General features: G+C 36.3%; 2 protein-coding genes across 4 annotated transcripts; one reads left to right on the forward strand and one right to left on the reverse strand.

Moving 5' to 3' along the window:
* Positions 1-2,820: 2,820 nt before the first annotated feature.
* LOC104604630 (uncharacterized) lies at positions 2,821-6,510 on the forward strand. Of its 2 annotated transcripts, none has more exons than XM_088889785.1 (2): positions 2,821-3,166; positions 3,557-6,510. In XM_088889785.1, the coding sequence occupies exon 2, from the start codon at positions 3,582-3,584 to the stop codon at positions 4,473-4,475; it is 894 nt and encodes a 297-aa protein (XP_088745911.1). In that variant the 5' UTR covers positions 2,821-3,166; positions 3,557-3,581; the 3' UTR covers positions 4,476-6,510. The 2 variants fall into 2 exon arrangements, with proteins under 2 accessions (XP_088745911.1, XP_088745912.1); XM_088889786.1 differs by having other exon boundaries at positions 3,560-6,510.
* Positions 5,795-10,679, reverse strand: LOC104604503 (uncharacterized). 2 transcript variants are annotated; one of them, XM_010268868.2, is made up of 7 exons: positions 10,084-10,679; positions 8,496-8,534; positions 8,247-8,317; positions 7,876-7,940; positions 7,395-7,484; positions 7,216-7,308; positions 5,795-6,752 (listed from the first exon to the last, which is right to left on the reverse strand). In XM_010268868.2, exons 1-7 carry the CDS (start codon positions 10,488-10,490, stop codon positions 6,315-6,317), a joined length of 1,203 nt encoding a protein of 400 aa, XP_010267170.1. In that variant the 5' UTR covers positions 10,491-10,679; the 3' UTR covers positions 5,795-6,314. The 2 variants fall into 2 exon arrangements, with proteins under 2 accessions (XP_010267170.1, XP_010267171.1); XM_010268869.2 differs by lacking the exons at positions 7,216-7,308; positions 7,395-7,484 and having other exon boundaries at positions 10,084-10,676.
* Between the last annotated feature and the right edge of the window lie 7,049 nt (positions 10,680-17,728).

A 17,728-nucleotide genomic window follows, 5' to 3' on the forward strand; every position in this document is an offset into this window, starting at 1 on the left:
CCCCGGACCAAAAAATCTGACCCACAATAAATTCGAGTCCGGCTCAGGATAGCCTGATCCGACCTGACCCAACCTATAGATTAAAGTTAAAAAACCCTAGTCGAACCCCTCTTCTCTTTCACCTCTTTCACTTCTTTCTAGCCGAACCTCTATTCTCTTCAGTCTTCACATCCTCCTCAGTCCTCAATCCTCACTCTCAGGCAGCCACACAACCGGCGAGGCGGCGAACATTCACCGTTCCTCTTCTCACTTTCTCTCTCTCTCTCTCTCTCTTTCCCAGACGTGAACTGATCACTGTTGAAATCGCAACTTGCAAATCTCAGACACCGCAAACTCAGCTTATAGTCACCAGCGAGGCGGTGAATATAGGCACCGGCGGCGGCAATGAATTCTCTCTCTTTCTCAGACGCGAACTGATCACTGTTGAAATTGCAGCTTACAGTCACCGCGAACTCGGGCTTCGAGCTCGGGCTTGGGCTTCGGGCTTTTTATCAAGATTGGGCTCGGGCCCAAGTTGTAGGCCCGTTGGTCGGGCCGGGCTTGGGCTCGGGCTTAACAAATTTCCATCATAAAGAGTAAAAGCCCGGCCTGGCCTGGTCCATGAACAGGCCTACACATACGTACTCCAAGCAACCTGTATGTAGTGTTGTTTTCATGTCAATTTCTCTTTCCATGTGTCCAAACAAAACTTAGTTAACCACCTAAACCTTTAACCTAACTACACTACGTAAAATTTGGATTAATATCTCTAGGTTTCTTTCATCCACCTCAAACTATCCCTTACCTTAGCATGCAAAATTCTTAGCTGTCAGCCTGCCTGAGTGCCATCTGGCATCAATGTGTGTCCACGAGATTTGTCCTGTCAATTGAATCCACCTATATTATGAATTTATGATTAGGTGGCGTTTCTGAAATGGGGTCGTGGTGATGAGATCAGTTTCTTACAAAATGCTTCTGACCTTAGTAAGTCATGAAAATATCTCTTTATAAATAATAAATATAAATGTGGAAGATATTCTCAATATGCAGTCAGGATATACTGTGAATTTGGTGTGTTTGAGCAGATCCGAATTCATCTAAAAGCTTGAATTGCTTTTCAAGAGGTTGGATGTATATGCATGGTTTGTGTCAATGACCTAAATCAAATCTTACTTTATTCCTCATTCTTGACATACGTTTTCTTTGAGTGGTTATCTTTGAGGTTGGAAGAGGTCACAACTCACAAGTAATTTGATATAGAAAATAATAAGCCTGAATTTTCTGTCTCTCTTCTTTTCTGTTAAATCAAACATAGGATCTGCGAATACCAACATCTTAGACCCATTCAACAAAAACAAGGTTGTTTACCATCAGAAAATTGGTTCTCCATTAAACGAACATGTAGCATTTACTGTGAGTAAACGGTACTAGTTCCATGGAAGTTGTTGTTTTATTTTTGGGAAAATTACAAATATTTTGGGGCTATTGACGAACCTTCAAAAATCAACACTGCACCATTAACCAATGTTACGGTAAAATTATCAGACTGTTCATTTTATGCAGCAACATGAGCACACATGTTTCGGATAAATTGTTCAGAGTAATTTCATGTTATAGTCACAATTCTGGTGTTTGGAATGCTCATATTGATTTTCTGGATTTTCACAAAACACAGTTTTAGAGGTTTCCGCTCGGAATGTCAGATGCCGGGTCCCAGACTCCTCCCAAACGGGCAGTTGAAATTAGACGTCCTTCTCGTGCAAAATCTGGGTAACGACGATGTGGGCCGGTTCTTTAATTTAGTATTTTATCCTATTAAAAATGGGTCAAACCTAAACCTACTGAGGCTCATCCAAGTTCACAAAAGATACGAGTTCACTACTACTAAGGGCCTAGCCCGTTTCCCCCGTCTTTCCGTTTGCTAAGTCGTTTTACCTTGTAGTGGGCCTCGACTGGGGATTGGACACTGGGCTGTTGTATAGATCATGGGCCTTAGTACACTGGGCTGTTGTGTTGAATTCTGGAGAGCAATCTGCAACGGGTTAATAATCTAGATGTGAATGCACGCCCCTTACCGCTTGGATAGGCATCAAACTTAGCTTAGCTCAAGTACCCACCTTAATTATAGCTAGATGGAGTGGTGAAAGGTCTTAGTTTCTGGGTATTTGAATCTTGTATCTGATTTGAATCAATTCCAGACACTATCAGTTGATAAGGGGAGTGGTGGTTTTTTAGCAAATTTGAGTCTGAATCATCGAGGAGAGGATCAAATTCCAGATATGTTAATGTACTTCACTCCTTAGCTCTCGTTGGTTCTCGATCCTCACAAGTTTTGACTTTGGTGAGATCTTATTTTATTTCCAAGTTGCTCCCACTCCCAGAGCACATGAACATAAAATTTCAATTTCAGCAAGCTTTACGATCATAAAATAGAGAAAATGTTTTTGTCCACGCCAATCGTAGACAGTTCAATAGTTCATTCGGCAATTAATTAATAGAGATTGAAATCTGAAAGAAATTGAAGAGAGCTCGTTCCATTCCACGAACACAGTGTCCGAGGCGTGTTTATCACTTGTTCATCTTTTACCAGTTACCATTCGCTCGCAGATGTAAAATTGAATCCAAGATCGGTGTCGTACATCTCCCACTCAGCTCAGACTCAGTGACGACGCACAATCGCACATTCCTGGAAATTGTCGCTCGCGTTTTGAGGAGCTCAGACTCAACCAAGAAAAAAGTCAAAAACAGTTAGGCATATAGAGACGATCCATGGAGAAGACTGATAGGTATTATAAAATAGTTGTGATTCCCAAAATGTCCCTAACCAAAGTGGACGGTTAAAGTACGGAAAGCATTTTATCGAGCAATTAATGTAGGGGTATCTTTGGAATGAAACAGTAAAATTAACCGTTGCTTTGGTGGTTTTGTTTTTCTCAGCATACATCCACTTCAAAACCGTTCCCATGGCTCTTCGTCGAGACGACGACAAAAAAGAAAGGCGATGACTGGTTTCACAAGGTTCGTAGTTTGTAATTCATCGAACAATTAATGCAGGCGACGACTGATATTCTTTTCTCTTCGTGAGATATCTCTGTACCCGCATCGAACTCGTTATTCCTTTCTCAGTTTCTCCTGTCCTGATAAACTTGGCTCACTGATCTCTCTCCCTTTGCAGCCATTAGAAAAGGTAGTCGATTTCTTATTCTGTCTATTTCATATTTCTTAATCGTTTAATCTTGTTGATCGGCTTATAGACTATATATATCTCGCTGATCTTGACTCAGAGTGGTTGTACTTACATTTCCTAATTTAGGCAGTTTGTAAATTCTGTTGTGATATACATGTTTAAGCCTCTCAAAGGAAACCTTAAATCAAGAATTGATCAACTTATTTGATATTTCTCTGGCATTTCTTATATTTAATTGTTGTGCTAGATTATGGTTCTGTGTCAATAACACTGAATTTTCTCTAATCTAGATTGACTTGGCCTTTTCTTTGGCTTCCTTTTGCTTTTCTTTTTTTCTGTTTTTTTTTTATATGTCGATTTTAATTATGCTGTCTCTAATGGTTGGATAAGAAGTGGAAAGTGGAAACAAATTGTCATGTTTTACCAATACAGTGGCCGGAACCAAAGACCCAGAGGGCTCAAGGTCAATCAGGCTTTTCAGGTTGCCCTGGTTTTGGCAGTTTGCATTTGGTTGTTCTATCAGATAATATACTCGCAAGACAAGAGGGAAGAGTATGATGGAAGTGTAAAAGAGAACCTCAGCAGTGATCATAAAAGGATAATTTTGGGGAGTAAAGGGAATTCTGGGCCTAGTAGTGATGGAGTTCAGATAGATTCTGGTGATGGAAATCCCACTGGAGAAGATGAAAAGAAAGATGGTGGGGGTGGAGATGATGAGTTGGATGAGAACGATGAAGAAGAGTCTCCCCACAAAAGAAATGAAGGTTCACAAGAAAGCATCACTAATCATGACAAGAAAGGCGATCAAGAGAACCCAGAAGCACAATATAAGGATCCACAGGACATTGAAGATAATGTAAGTGATACTCAAGTAAGAGATGGAGATGAAGGAGTGGGTTCAGGCAAGGAAAATGATGAAGATGGGGACTCTAAAGAGAGTGCAGAGGAAGTTGCACCACATGGGATCAATGGATTTCATGATGAAAATGGGGTTCCAGAAAATGGCCATGAGCTCCGAAATGCCAATGAAAGCCCAAGTCCAATAGCTGAGGGGTTTGGCAATGAAGAAAATAACATAGAGATGCCAACAGAAAATATGGTTGTGGAAAGAGAGGCATTTAGATCTCAAACAACCAGCAAAAATGATGAGATGGAAACTCTAAGTAATAGCACTGCAGAAGGCAGAGAAAGTCACCCCACTGCTGAAGGAGAAAATCATAATGTACTATTTGAACATGAATTTAGCACATTGGATGTGAGAGGACCTTCAAACAATACACAAGATGCTGGTGTAGTTTCAGAGGATTGATGTCACCGCTCTCTCTAAAGATACTTGAGCAACCTGAAAATAAAGTCATGCAGTTGGAAATAATGGCGCATTTTGTCTTCTATCCTTTAATCAAGTGTAAAGTATGGTATATTTGCTTTTAATATTTTCTCTACAAAGAATCCATCTAGAGATTACCATTTGCATTTGTAGCATGATCTATTTTACTTGAAACAATCTATTTTTCATGTTAATTTTGATTTTCATAGCATTGAGATGAGATTTTAGTGATGTCCAATTAGTATCGTCCCGTGCAGAAGCATTTCTTGAGTTTATCATGTAGAACTTGGAGCAAGATGGGGAGAATGATAACCCACCTCTTCTCAAGAGCGGTAGTACTCCTTCAGAAATGCTCACAAACTAAAACAGAATCCTGGGCCTTCTTCGATGGTATCCAATTCGCTTTGGAGCTCTCTGTTTACGTTCTGATTATAGAAGGTGATGCACTATTGAATATTAGCAAACTACTGTTGGCAGAATTGAAGAATCATCTCAATTCTGTTTCAGTTCATATTATATTTACTAAAACGGCTAATATGGCTGCCCATAAGGTAGCTTGTCTTGTCATACCTTATCTTTTTTGTTAGGGTGTGTACTTGGTGTGTGAAGTAGTGTTAGGATGGTCCGTACATTTTTGTGAGGACGAAATCAAATCCCGGATTCAATCTGAACACCTACACAAGCTGTTATAGCTGGTGGTAGTGATACCTTCAAACAATTCAATCGTTTGATTTACATGCGCCCCTAACTTCATGGACTAGCTTACTAGCTTATTCTAACAACCTACATTGCTAGGAGGCATAATTTTGTCTGAAGCATTTGCCATGACCCAATGGTCTTGGCAGTCACTGGGTAGCTCCAAAATCCAAATTTGTTTGAACTATCTGGTAAAGACGTACCAGAACAATCTCTCTCTCTCTCGTTAAATTAGTGGTTAGTACTCAGTGCTCAGTGGGTATGAACCTCAGATGAGCTTTGAATAACTACTACTATGGTTGATATTTGTTGGGAATGCCATGATGTCCACCACTAAATTGACAAATCCCATAAAAGTGATGGTGGGCTGAAAGCAGTGTTTTAACTTTTAACAGCAAAACAAAAAGATACAAATGCTTAGTCCAGCATATTTCCTAAGGCGGTTGTCACATGATGGCCGTGTACTAAACGGCGACATCTTTTTCAGAACAACCAGGTCTAAAAACCAAGGGAAAACCATTTTGGCCAAAGCATGTGCTTGATAGTAATTTTGCCTCACGTGATTTTCTTTTTCACCGAACAGTAATTTTTCATGCAACGAGAAGGAAGAAAAATTGTTGATCTTTTCTCATATTCTAGCTCTCTACTATAATGAGCACTTGACTAAAACTTCCTCATGGACAACAAGGAACAATAACATAATAGTTGGAAAGTCTTTAAGGGTCCATTTAATTTACAGTTCGAATCAGAATCGGAACGGTCTATTCCCCTCATCTGTTTGGTTGGAATGGATTCTCATTCTCAGGAGAAGGGGAGGGAATGACCATTCCCTCAAATAGGAGAGTGCCATTCCACCAGGAATGGTAATGGAGTTCTAATTCTGCCCAACCAAACAATTGAACCATTCTGATTCTGATTGGAAACCCCTATTCCCGCAAACCAAATGGACCCTTACTCTACTTCAATTTCTATTCCAAATATATTATTTAGTATACAAGACTCAATCCCTACATCCCCATCCAATATGTTGGCCGCTAAAGGTCAGACGAATTTGACTCGACTTTCAGTACAATGATCACCCCAAGCAATGAGAAAACAATGATGCCATCTTGTGATGCTTTCTATTCACCAGAAATTATCCTTTCTCAGATTTGGTTGTGCCTGTAACCTCTTTTCCATCCAGTTGATGATGTCTCCTGCAATCTCTTCACGCTCTGGCTCAAAGAGAAGGTCATGTAGGAAACCATCATAGAGCTTTATGTCCTTGAACTCTGATGCTGCATTGTTATACAGGTCCTGTGAGGCAAGAGGATCAGTTACCCTATCAGCAGTTCCATGGAGAACCAGGAATGGAACAGTGATGGACTTCATATTTCGCAACAGGTAAGAGGAGATGCGTAGGATTTCATGCCCTGTTCGTACTCTAATGGGTCCAGTATAGACTAGTGGATCTGTGTACTTTGCTACCATAGCAGCAGGGTCCCTTGAAACTGGAATGCCTCTCTTGTTGGCACCTTTGAATTGTAACTTGGGAGCCACAAGAGAAAGTAAAGGAGCAACGACCTACATAAGGACATAACAAATCGGTCATGAACAGAAAATAAACTTAATGCCAGCGATGTTATGGAAGATGGAAAAAAATTTGGCTCTGTTGTCAACAGCATCTGCTGTCTACAGAAGTATCCCTGCCTGACAAGTTAAACTATATGAACTTCATGTAACAATAACAATGATGAAAGCATGACTGTATAGACTAACATTTCACGTAGAGAAGGCCTTGTAGACAGCAGAGCTTGTCAAATATGGACAGCCAACAGCGAAGGTTTTCTCATGGAAGATGCCTCCAATTAATCACCATACAATTGTTTGTTCCTTCCCAGCACCCACCAAAAGAATGTTGTGTTGAAGTTGGAAAAAGCAGTCCAACTTTGAGATATATATATATATATATATATATATATATAACCTTTCAACACAACCATAACTATCATTCGTTATGTCATCAATGTGATAAAAAGAGAATTACTCCAACAATTGGATGTGCTGGCTTAACGCGTAATGCTGGTGAAGTCAGTACAATTCCCTCTAGCATGCTCTCAATGCGAGGATATGAAGCCGCCTATAACATGTGATGTGCAACAATTAGAAAGTTTATTTCCTGAATCCCACTAAAATTGGACCACTATGTCAGGCTTCTGAATTTACCTTCAAAACAACAGCTCCACCAGTTGAATGGCCAAAAAGAAAGCATGGTATTCCAGGATTGTCCAATCTAATTTTCTCCAAAAAAGCACCCTATCAAATGAGATGTACATGTTTCTTCAGAAGCGAAGAAAGAAAAGGCCATTAAGGCATTACCAAATAACAGTCCCAACCATCCAGAGTCCTGGGAAGGATAGATTGGATATGCCCCTAACCTTTGGCATTCTTTTTGGCACAAGGTGTCTGTTCTCAGACTTAAATACATTTTCTCACACTTGTTATCCTGAGATTTTACCATTGCACCAGGCAATAACACCTTCTCACCAAGAAAGAGTCTGACAAGAAAAAATCTAGCCCTTCTCAAGTAAATATCAATGTGGTTGCAAGTTGCATATAGATATGAGATTCGCCTCAACAAAACTTAGTGGTCTCTTTGACACTATTTATGCTAACACCATAAAGGAAGAAACATTTTAGCACTTACAGTATCTGCAACAACATGATCAAGTGAAGGTACATATCCATGCAACCCATCGCTTCCACCATGGCCTAAAGAAAATTACAAAAAGGAAAACAAGTGATCATTTCATAATGCAACCTTGCAAACTCAAATGGCCAGTAAGAAGTAAAGCAATGAAAAAGAATCATCAATGTCAAGCATGCATAATTATGATAATATACGAATGTGCTTTTTCCATTCTGGTTACTCATATATGAATAAGATACTATGCTATAGCATTAAATAGTATTTACAAGAGTTACAAGATGGAATAAGGCAACCAAATAAATTGGTTTTCTATCTTGTGACTCCATACAAATAATAATAGAAGTGCTGAAACAAAATTCAGCACTCACCTATCCAATCCATTGCATAGACCCCAAAGTTGCATGAAGTAAGTTGCTTTGCAAAATGAGCATATCTTCCACTGTGTATAACCACTAAAAGTAAATCAAAATGCTGTTTGCAACATGTAAAATAAAAATCTGTTGACCTATCCATCCTAGAAAAGTCAAATTTGTATGTTCAAAAGCATAGACAGTAGAAAATGAATAAGAGAAATCAACAGTGGCAATGACAATTAGAAATATAGTTATAGTACTAACCCGTGCTCATTGAGACCATGTATAATGATCATAATACCCCTGAAAATACAGAGGAACGTACTTAACAACATGCCATGGAGAATAAAAAAATGAATGCAAAAGCTCATATTCAAAGTTAACCACACTAACAAAGTATTAGATGATCATATTGTAGAACCAAGCGGTGATCGAAGCCCTTTATTCCTGATGTAAATCCTGCTCCACTACAATAGCATTTGGAAAGTAGAGGGTGTACTAAGATGGAGCACAAGTTAATGAAAAAATTATCTAGTATTTGGGGAAAAGAACTGAAATAATCAAGACAGGAACAATTTGATATATACAGAAAAAAGAGAGATTGAAGACAATGAATCACTTTGAATCCATTTACAGAAACAGCACCAAATGGTTATATAGAACTAAAAAATTACAACGAAGAGCTAGGAGAACCACCTTCCCATCTCCCACGTATTTATTGTTAGTATTTGAGATGGTTAACGCTAGATAATATCTGCAAGGAGTTCAAAGAAAATAAACTTGTATAGATGCTACTGCACTCAGATACTTTCTAGGTACTTGTATTGTGATTTGGGAAAGAAATAGATCCATCCGCATTGATATGTATGTTGTTGGAGAATCCTTGTCATGGATGGCATGGCAACGCAGGATAATTTTTCAAGGAAAATATAAACATGACAAAAACACACACACACACACACGCACAAAAGATTAGCATGAAGAAGAGATGCGAATGAGCATCTAATATTATTAGAAAATTGTAAAGCAAGGCTGGTGCAGACTAAAATATCGACTTGTCCTGAATTTTTATATCAGAACTTAATAAGCATTTCAGGTCATGACTGCCTCTTAAAGTAGCAACGTCCAAATTGCCCTAAATTTTTATCTCAAAACTTAATGAGCATTTAAGGTCATAACTGCGTCTTAAAGCAGCAAAATTGCAGGGTCTACTTTATTTATTTTTTGATAAATGGTATGAGATTTGTATTACTGAAAAGGGGCGAGGTACCCCAAAAGGCATATACAGGCTGCTAAAACAGCTGAGGAAAAAAAAAACTATTTCAGCTCTATACAAAAATCCACAACAAACTCTTAAAAATCGATACTTCTCCACTTTGAAGCAATAAAGAATTGAGAAACAATTCCATCCATAAACAAGACGAGAATGGATCAGAAGTGGTAGTGAGATACTAATTCAACAAGATAGAGAACAACAGAGCCAAAGGACGCCCATGCCATGGCGTGCCAAAAGAAGAGTAAATCAGTTCAGCAACCAGAAAATGACAAACTCGACAAATCAACCAAAACTATAACTAACATCCTCCATCCCCCTCTAAAAGAAGGCCTTAGATCGTTCTAACGATGCAAAGAAACAAGCCCAACAGAAAACAAAGTAAACGTAGAATGCTTAAAAATGCAACAGCCATCAGTCTAAATTAAAGAATTCATTCAAACCATGATCGAAATCGGAGCAAATTACTTAACAGTATTTAACAGAAAAACGCAATTAACCAACCTGTTGAATGGAAAGCAAAAAAACGGAAAATGAAGAGAAATGGAAAATCAGTTGAATGGAACTTCGAAACCTTACTTCACTTCCCCGGAGACAGGAAACCACGACCTCGAGAACAAAGCGTTCCTGCTCGCTCCAAAGAACATAGAAGTACTCCAACGGCAAACATTTTCATCTTCGGCCTCAGAAAACATTTCCAGTCCTTCAGCCAACGCTCTCCGCCTCAAAGCGTCCTCTACATCTCTCCTGAAAACCAATACCCGCCTCGACGACTTGGAGGGAGAAGAAGAAGAAGAAGGCGAGGACGACGAAGAAAAGCGATTCCGAGGCAAAAGCAAAAGAAACCAGAGAAAGAAAGACTGAATGAAGATGAAGAAACGCCTGAGGGAGCGCCACGAAAGCACAATTCTTCGAAGATCCCTGAAGACAGGTATTAAGCGCCCGCTGGCCCCAGAGGTCAGCTCCTCCATCTGAACCCCTTCCATGGCAATCGATACGAGAGAGCGAGCGAGCGAGCGAGCGAGCGAGAGAGGAAGGTCCTCACTCACTCCTCAGCCCGCTAGCTTTCGTGTGGTGTTTTGCTTATACTTTTATGCTATACATAGCAGACATATATAATAGAAAGAAGGCAAGGGACAACGGAGAAGGAAGACTGGAAGAGTGGGAAAAGTCGGAAATGATGGAATGCAGATGCGAACGTAACGTTTTAGTTAGCGACTACGAAATGGGTTAGAAATTAACCATGGTTAGTTTGGACTTCAATAGAAAGAGGGGCCCAGGCCCAGAGAGACCGAGAAGTGCAGCCATTTACTTAAACAGCTCGGCTTAGGTGGTGGACCTGGTGGTGGTCCAAGTCCATCTATACTATAATAATACTAAAATGTAAATCGTGTTTCTGATGTTTTTGATGGAAATAAAACTCTTGGATTGGAATCGTTTAAATTTAAATCGTGTGTGTACTTATTTTCTTGAAGACGTGTTTGGTTGATATCAATTGACCTGACTAAAACATCGGATTATTTATTAATTTATTTATAATCGTCACAGACAACCCAGAATCTATTCTGTTTGGTTACCAAAAGAAGAACCGACCAAAAAAAAAAACCCTAAGCTGTGTAGAGGGAATTGAAGATTTGCATAATCATTCTTATTCATAGTAAATCAATATAGTTATTGTTAATATTTATAAATTGATAAATTCTAGTAACTACAATGGAACTAAAGAGCCTTGTAATTGAAGTGTGGAGTGGTTGTGCATTGTTGTCTTTTTAACACAAATTGAAAATAGTAAAGAATAAAGAGGCTTGGGAAAATTTAATGGCCTATTTATGAGGGGAGAAAGTGAATACAAGTTAATTATAGAAATTTATTAAACATAGATATTAACTAGTTGGGACCCGTGCATCGTCAAATAATAGAAAAATTATAGGCAAAATCTCCATGTAAATTTCCCCTCTCCCCCCACCCCCACCTAATAATTAGCCCTCCAAACTCCAAAGTTCCATCCATGTTTATTTTCCCGTCCCCCTCCATTTAATTTGGTTCTAGCCCCTCTAGAAAAAAAAAATTTGCTCCTCCCCTACTAAAGATCATAAACTGGTCACATTTTTTGTTTAATTATTACTTGGTCCATTATCTTATAACATATACTTGGTTTTGATCTATGGACCTTTGATCCAAACTGTATAATCATTGAACTATTTGAAGTGGACATCCATTTACAAATTGATAACTATTTTTTATAATTTGAAATTTTTATTATAATTATGATGAATATTATGGTTTTTGAACCGTTATTAACCCAAACGGTTAGACCTTTCTGCCTAAAAATTGTCAAGGCAACCGGTTTCCCTTCACCCTTAACCCGTATCTTGGCCAAAAAACCGTTGCGATCAAATTGTCTACCCATTCGACCTGAACAATGGTTTTGGCCGTTTTTTTTTTTTAATTTATTTGTTTTTTAAATTGGAATGGGTCATCCGTTCGAATTGGATGGTTGAACTAACCATCAAGGCAACCACTTCTGTTTCACCGTTAAACCTATATCTTGGCAAAAAATTGTTGACTTGGTCAACAACCCTATTGACCTAGACGGTTGAGTCGTTGACTCGTTTGATTTGAAGAATGGTTTTGACCAATTTTATTTTAACTATCTTTTATTTTTTAAAAATTTTAAATTGGAATGGGCCATCTGTTTGAACCAGTTGATCGGACTATTTAGCCTCTAAACCATTGAGGCAACCATTTCTGTTTCACCGTTGATTTTCCAATAATTTGTTGTGTTTTAAATAAATTTTCAATAGTTTTAGTATTTTAGCAATTTTAATAATTAACCAATTTTCAATAATTAATCAATAAATTTTCCAAAATTATACTAATTTGTGTTTTATTTTCCAAAAAAAAAGTTATTCAATAATTATCTAATATTGTAATAAATAATTTTCAGGAAATGTTTGTAAATTTCAGAAATTAATGTTAATATTTTTGTAATATTCATTCAATAATTATAAACAATTGAACAATTAATCAAGAAAGTTTTCAAAAAATACAAAAAAGCATTTAAATAAAATATTAAATTCAAAATGTCATTATTAATGATCAATAATAACTAAAACGGCGGGTAAGAGAGATTTGGATAACATGAAAATAAGACCGACAAATGTTTTCTTCTTGACCCGATTAGGCACTACAATGAAAAAAACACAACAACTCAGGGTCAATAAGAGGGCCCCTCACCAGATTCCAATCTAACGGAAAAAAAAATATAAACATAGAAATATTAGTTAATCATCTTTGTTTTTGATTTTTTAATAGAATGTTTTGAACATCCTATTAGAATTATATTTTTAATAATTAATTTCAGTAATTATTTATTCGTAATTCTTCTCCGATAAATATCAATAACTAACTACCTAAGTCATTATTTTTTAGTAATTAATGAAGGTTTTCAATAAGTATCAGTAATTATCAATCTTTTCATTAATTATTGGTACACTAAGTAATTACAGATATCAATAGATTTATTGAAAAAAAATTGAAAATTAATGTTTAAGTGTTGAAATTAACTAAAAATTGATATTTATTGAAAATATTCTTCCAAAATTAATGAAATTGCATTTAATTTTCCAAAATTACAAAAAATATCAATAACTAATTATTATTGAAAACATCAAATTCTCATTGGTATTTTTGATGAAATATCAATAACAAAATTATGAAAATATCGGAATAAATTTATATTTATTGAAACAAATATCCAAACAAAATGATAAATTTCAATTTAATTTTCCAAAATTACATAAAATTACTAAAGATATCAAAATAATTTGATATTTATTGAAACTAATATTAAAATAAAATTATACTTTCTTCGATTTAGTTTTCCTAAATTAGTGAAAATGTCAAATATAAATTGATATTTATCAAAATTAATTTCCACTAAACAATTACTAAAAATTTTCATTAAATATCTGAAAATGTCAATAAATAATGTTTTAGTAAATATTGATAGTTAATTGGCTAACTAATTATTTTAAGTAATTATTGAAAAATTTCAGTAAATATTAGTAATTATTAATTTGTCATTAATTTAAAATTTTAATTAAGTATTTTGAAAATAATATCAAAATAATTTTTCAATTTAATTTTCTAAAATGATTGAAAATATCAATAACCAATTATTTTCACAAATTACTGAAATTGTTATAATTACTGAAAAATAATTGACAACAATTAATTTTCCAAATTTACTGAATTTGAACTTAATTTTTAAAAATTAGTGAAATTATTGTTTAATGAATATATCAAAGAAATCCATTATTGAGAAATTGTTGTTTAATTACTAAAAAATTAATAAAATTGATTGAGAAAATACTGGAAAATGAATTAAAAGCCGAATATTATATACAAACCCGACCCGATGGCCCAGATATGGTCACCTTCTTGACCCAAATCTCCGTAACATCGTTCTCTCCAGAGAGCATCGACAGTAGACGTCGCAAGGCCTCTAGGATGGATCAAATATGTATCTAATCCTTCCTTCCGTTTCATCCCATTGAACCCATTAAAACTTTATTTAATCATTAAAAACTGATTAAACTCTAAAATAAGGGATTGAAGGATTAAAACGAAGCGTACCTAAAGCAACGATCAAAGCTAGTGCAGACAACTGATGGATGAGCACTCAACTCTCAAGTGGTAAGCCTGTGTGCGAGTGCCAACCCTCTGTAATCTGTTATTCTCATCCAAAGCCTCTTCCCAGTTGTTAAAATGCTCCGTTCTGATCTACGCAAAGCACAAAATCATGACACATAATAGCTGCTTCATTTGAATTTGGAGTCCCGAGTCCCTTGGGGGAGCTCAAGTGGGTTACCCAGCATCTCTAGCTCATTTGATCGTTTTACCTACTTCCCTTCTCTGTTGATAGAAATAGGCTGCGGTACGTCTCGTAGGAACGAATTTTACAGGGCAACTGAACCTAGGAGCCCTGTATTTTCATGGAACCGAAACTTTTAAGTCCATCTCCATTCTTAAAAGTCAAATTTGAGGACGAAAGAGAGCATAAAGAAACAAGGACAAAAGTCAATCTTCTTTTAATTTGAAATAAAACTGTAAATTCCGGAAAGAACCTGATGCTACATTCCATGCTAAGTCCCACTACTCGTTGGTAGACGATGAACAGAACATGGAAAAGGAGAGAGATGCTCCAGTTCGGTGTCCGGGAGGAGGAAGACCATTTCACTTGCCTATTTTATTTTAACAAGGGGTAATTTTGTTAAAAACGATTTATTTTTTGTTTTCGTAATATGTTTCAAAATGTATCCGATTTTGCAAATTCAATCAACTTTATTATTTTTCTGTAAAAAGTACATTCGAATATAAAAAGTAAGGGAAAATTCCCCATTAATACTCTCTACTTTGTGCCCAGTGTCACTTTGGTCTTTAAATTTTAAAATGCAAAAATTCAGCACCTCAACTTTCAAAACATGATAATCCAGTACCTATCGATCGTTGAGTGACATTTGAAATGTACGCAAATGCCCTTCGATTGTCATTTAAGAAATTTGAAGTTACGTTTAGGTGGGCATTCTAGTGATCCCAACTTTCTTGAATGGAAGAGGCAAGGATTTGGGATTATTAATATTTTTTTGTCAATGTTTGGATAGTTGATAAAGAAATTAGATGACACTCGAAGGACATTTGTGTCTTTTTAAATTGTCACTTAACGATTGATTAGCAGCTAATTAACAGTAGGTACTAGATTATCACGTTTCGAAAATTCAGATACTAAATTAATGCATTTTAAAGTTTAAGAACCAAAATGACACTAGACTCAAAATACAGGATACTAATCTGGAATTTTCCATAAAAATAATTTTCATCTTATCAAACTTTGAATTAAGGGCAAATTTGGGAGGAAACTGGATGGATAGGAGACAAATCATACACACCCATCTAGGTAACCTATTAGAGTAAACACATAAGGCTTATGTATATGAAACACTATTGTCTTCACTCATATTAGGTTACCTGGATGGGTGTTCATGATTTTGTCCTCAACCAATTTGGACCATATATATATATATGTATGCATAGAAAAAAAAATATTTTGGACGGATGAATTGTGATCCAAATAAGCTGATTCAGCTGCTTTGAAGCTAAGCTAATCAAAGTCTCGAAAGACTAAAGTGGTAAAAGGAGATATTCTCAATTAATATATTTCTATGGGTAAGGATGTGGGAAGAATTTGTGAGAAGAGGATTCTAATCCAATTCAATGTGCGCATCTTCCAATGAGTAAGCAGATTTGAGCTCTCTAAACTTTTCAGCAAATATAACTTCACTGAGGAGCCCACTCGAAAAGCCAAAAGCTGACTCGCTGAGCTTCAGCCCTCCCGAACGGGCTGGCATGCTAAAAAGTAAAAACAATGAGAGTCTAATGTACGGTTCATTATTCCCGCCTTATCCCAATAATATGGGATAAATGAGTCCTATCTCATTACTCCATTCTATTTAAATTAAGCATCAAAATAAAAAATAAAGTATTTAGATTCAAAAAATGCCAAAAACATCTTTAGGGATTGGAAAAATCTATGATAATGAAAAGACATGGTATCATAATACCTGTTTATGGGCTGTAAGTTGTTCCGATATCCTGTCTTCTCGGTATTATAGTCAAACCGGTAGGATTAAAATGTTTTAGTTTTTATTTTTTTTATTTTTTCATCCAAACAGAAAATGTTAATAATAAGATTATTATTATTGACACCTCCAAGCAAAAATAAACAATTTTTGGTATTAAGGAAAGATACTCATAACGCGTTCTGTTTGTTGAAGTTTCAACTGCACGCGTGTGAAAATGTTAATGGGGTAGGGTATGGTTTTAAAAAATGATCCGGAAATCGAATTAATATGGCTAATTGTTTCTGGGTTGATGGTTTGATCGTTCAGTTTGAATAGATGGTTCGTTTTAATAAAAAAAAATTAAAAATAAAAATGACCAATAATCATTAACTGATTTAACGATTTTTGACCAGAGACTGATTTTGAGGTAAAACAAAATCGGTTGCCTGGATGATTCCCAGACTGAATGGTCCGACCATCCAAATCAACGGTTATTTGAAAACCATGGGCAGGGGAATTAGCTTTAGCTTTTTCTTTTTTCTTTTTTTTGGTTGAGGGGATACCCTCGCGCTCTCTCTCTCTCTCTTTCTCACAACAGCAATGCCGTAGCGTGGTCTCTAACATTGACTAATCTCTAATCGTTGTCTCTAAAATTGACTACTCTCACTCTGATGGTTGTTTCTTCTGTAAATAAATTGGCTTACTAGTAATCAATTGCCTTTGCCAAACCACAATTTTCGATAGGTGACCACCGTCTCAACTCTTAAAATCTTAATACCAACCAATCCAATAGTCGCTCTTTCTTTCACCGATCGATCACTATCGTCATCCTCGTCACCGATCGATGTTGAAAATGGACGTCCAAAAGAAATCCCCCAACTCTACAAGACTACAACCTTTCGCTCTTGGCCTTTTTCTATGGAGCATGACTTCGGGGACGCCATAACTTTCCACCTGTCAAGTATTTCAACTATTATAAACCACCATTGATTGGATCACAACTAAGCAACAGCACTACCAAAAGTCAGCCTAATCACATTGTTTTTACCATTTCTGTATTATTCAGAGAGCTCCTCCTTCCTGAGACTTTTTCTGTTCCCAATCGTGTGTAATTTAATTTTATGTATCAAAATCTAATCCAAATGGCTATGGTCTTCTATTGGAGCTTAGTTTGGTCAAATGACCTACCAGCTGGGACCTATTTAGCGAAAATTATGGGAACCCAAACCAGATCCTTTGCCCCCAAGACTATCGATCTGTTTCTATTTAAGTAATTTCCGACCCCAGCTGCACGATTGTTTGTCCCATCAATGAAGCATTCAGAAGTACTAATATAAACATCTTAATATTTAAACAATTGATCTAATGATTTCCGTACTTGAGGTGATTGGCTGAAAATTAATATTTTAAAAGATATTCTCCTCTGTTTTGTTTTGGGAGTTCTAAAAATAAATTAAAATAATCTGATTTGAATTTTTTTTTTTTCAAAATAAAAGTACAGTGAAAGAACACGTTTATGTTTTTTCACTGATGTGGCAATTTTAAAAAGCAATGAAAACAACAAACATTCATGTTGTGCAAATTAATCTTCTATTTAATTA

This window comes from Nelumbo nucifera, chromosome 6, assembly GCF_055504915.1.
Source record: "Nelumbo nucifera cultivar China Antique chromosome 6, China Antique-T2T, whole genome shotgun sequence".
In the NCBI taxonomy this organism is placed as follows: Eukaryota; Viridiplantae; Streptophyta; class Magnoliopsida; order Proteales; family Nelumbonaceae; genus Nelumbo; species Nelumbo nucifera.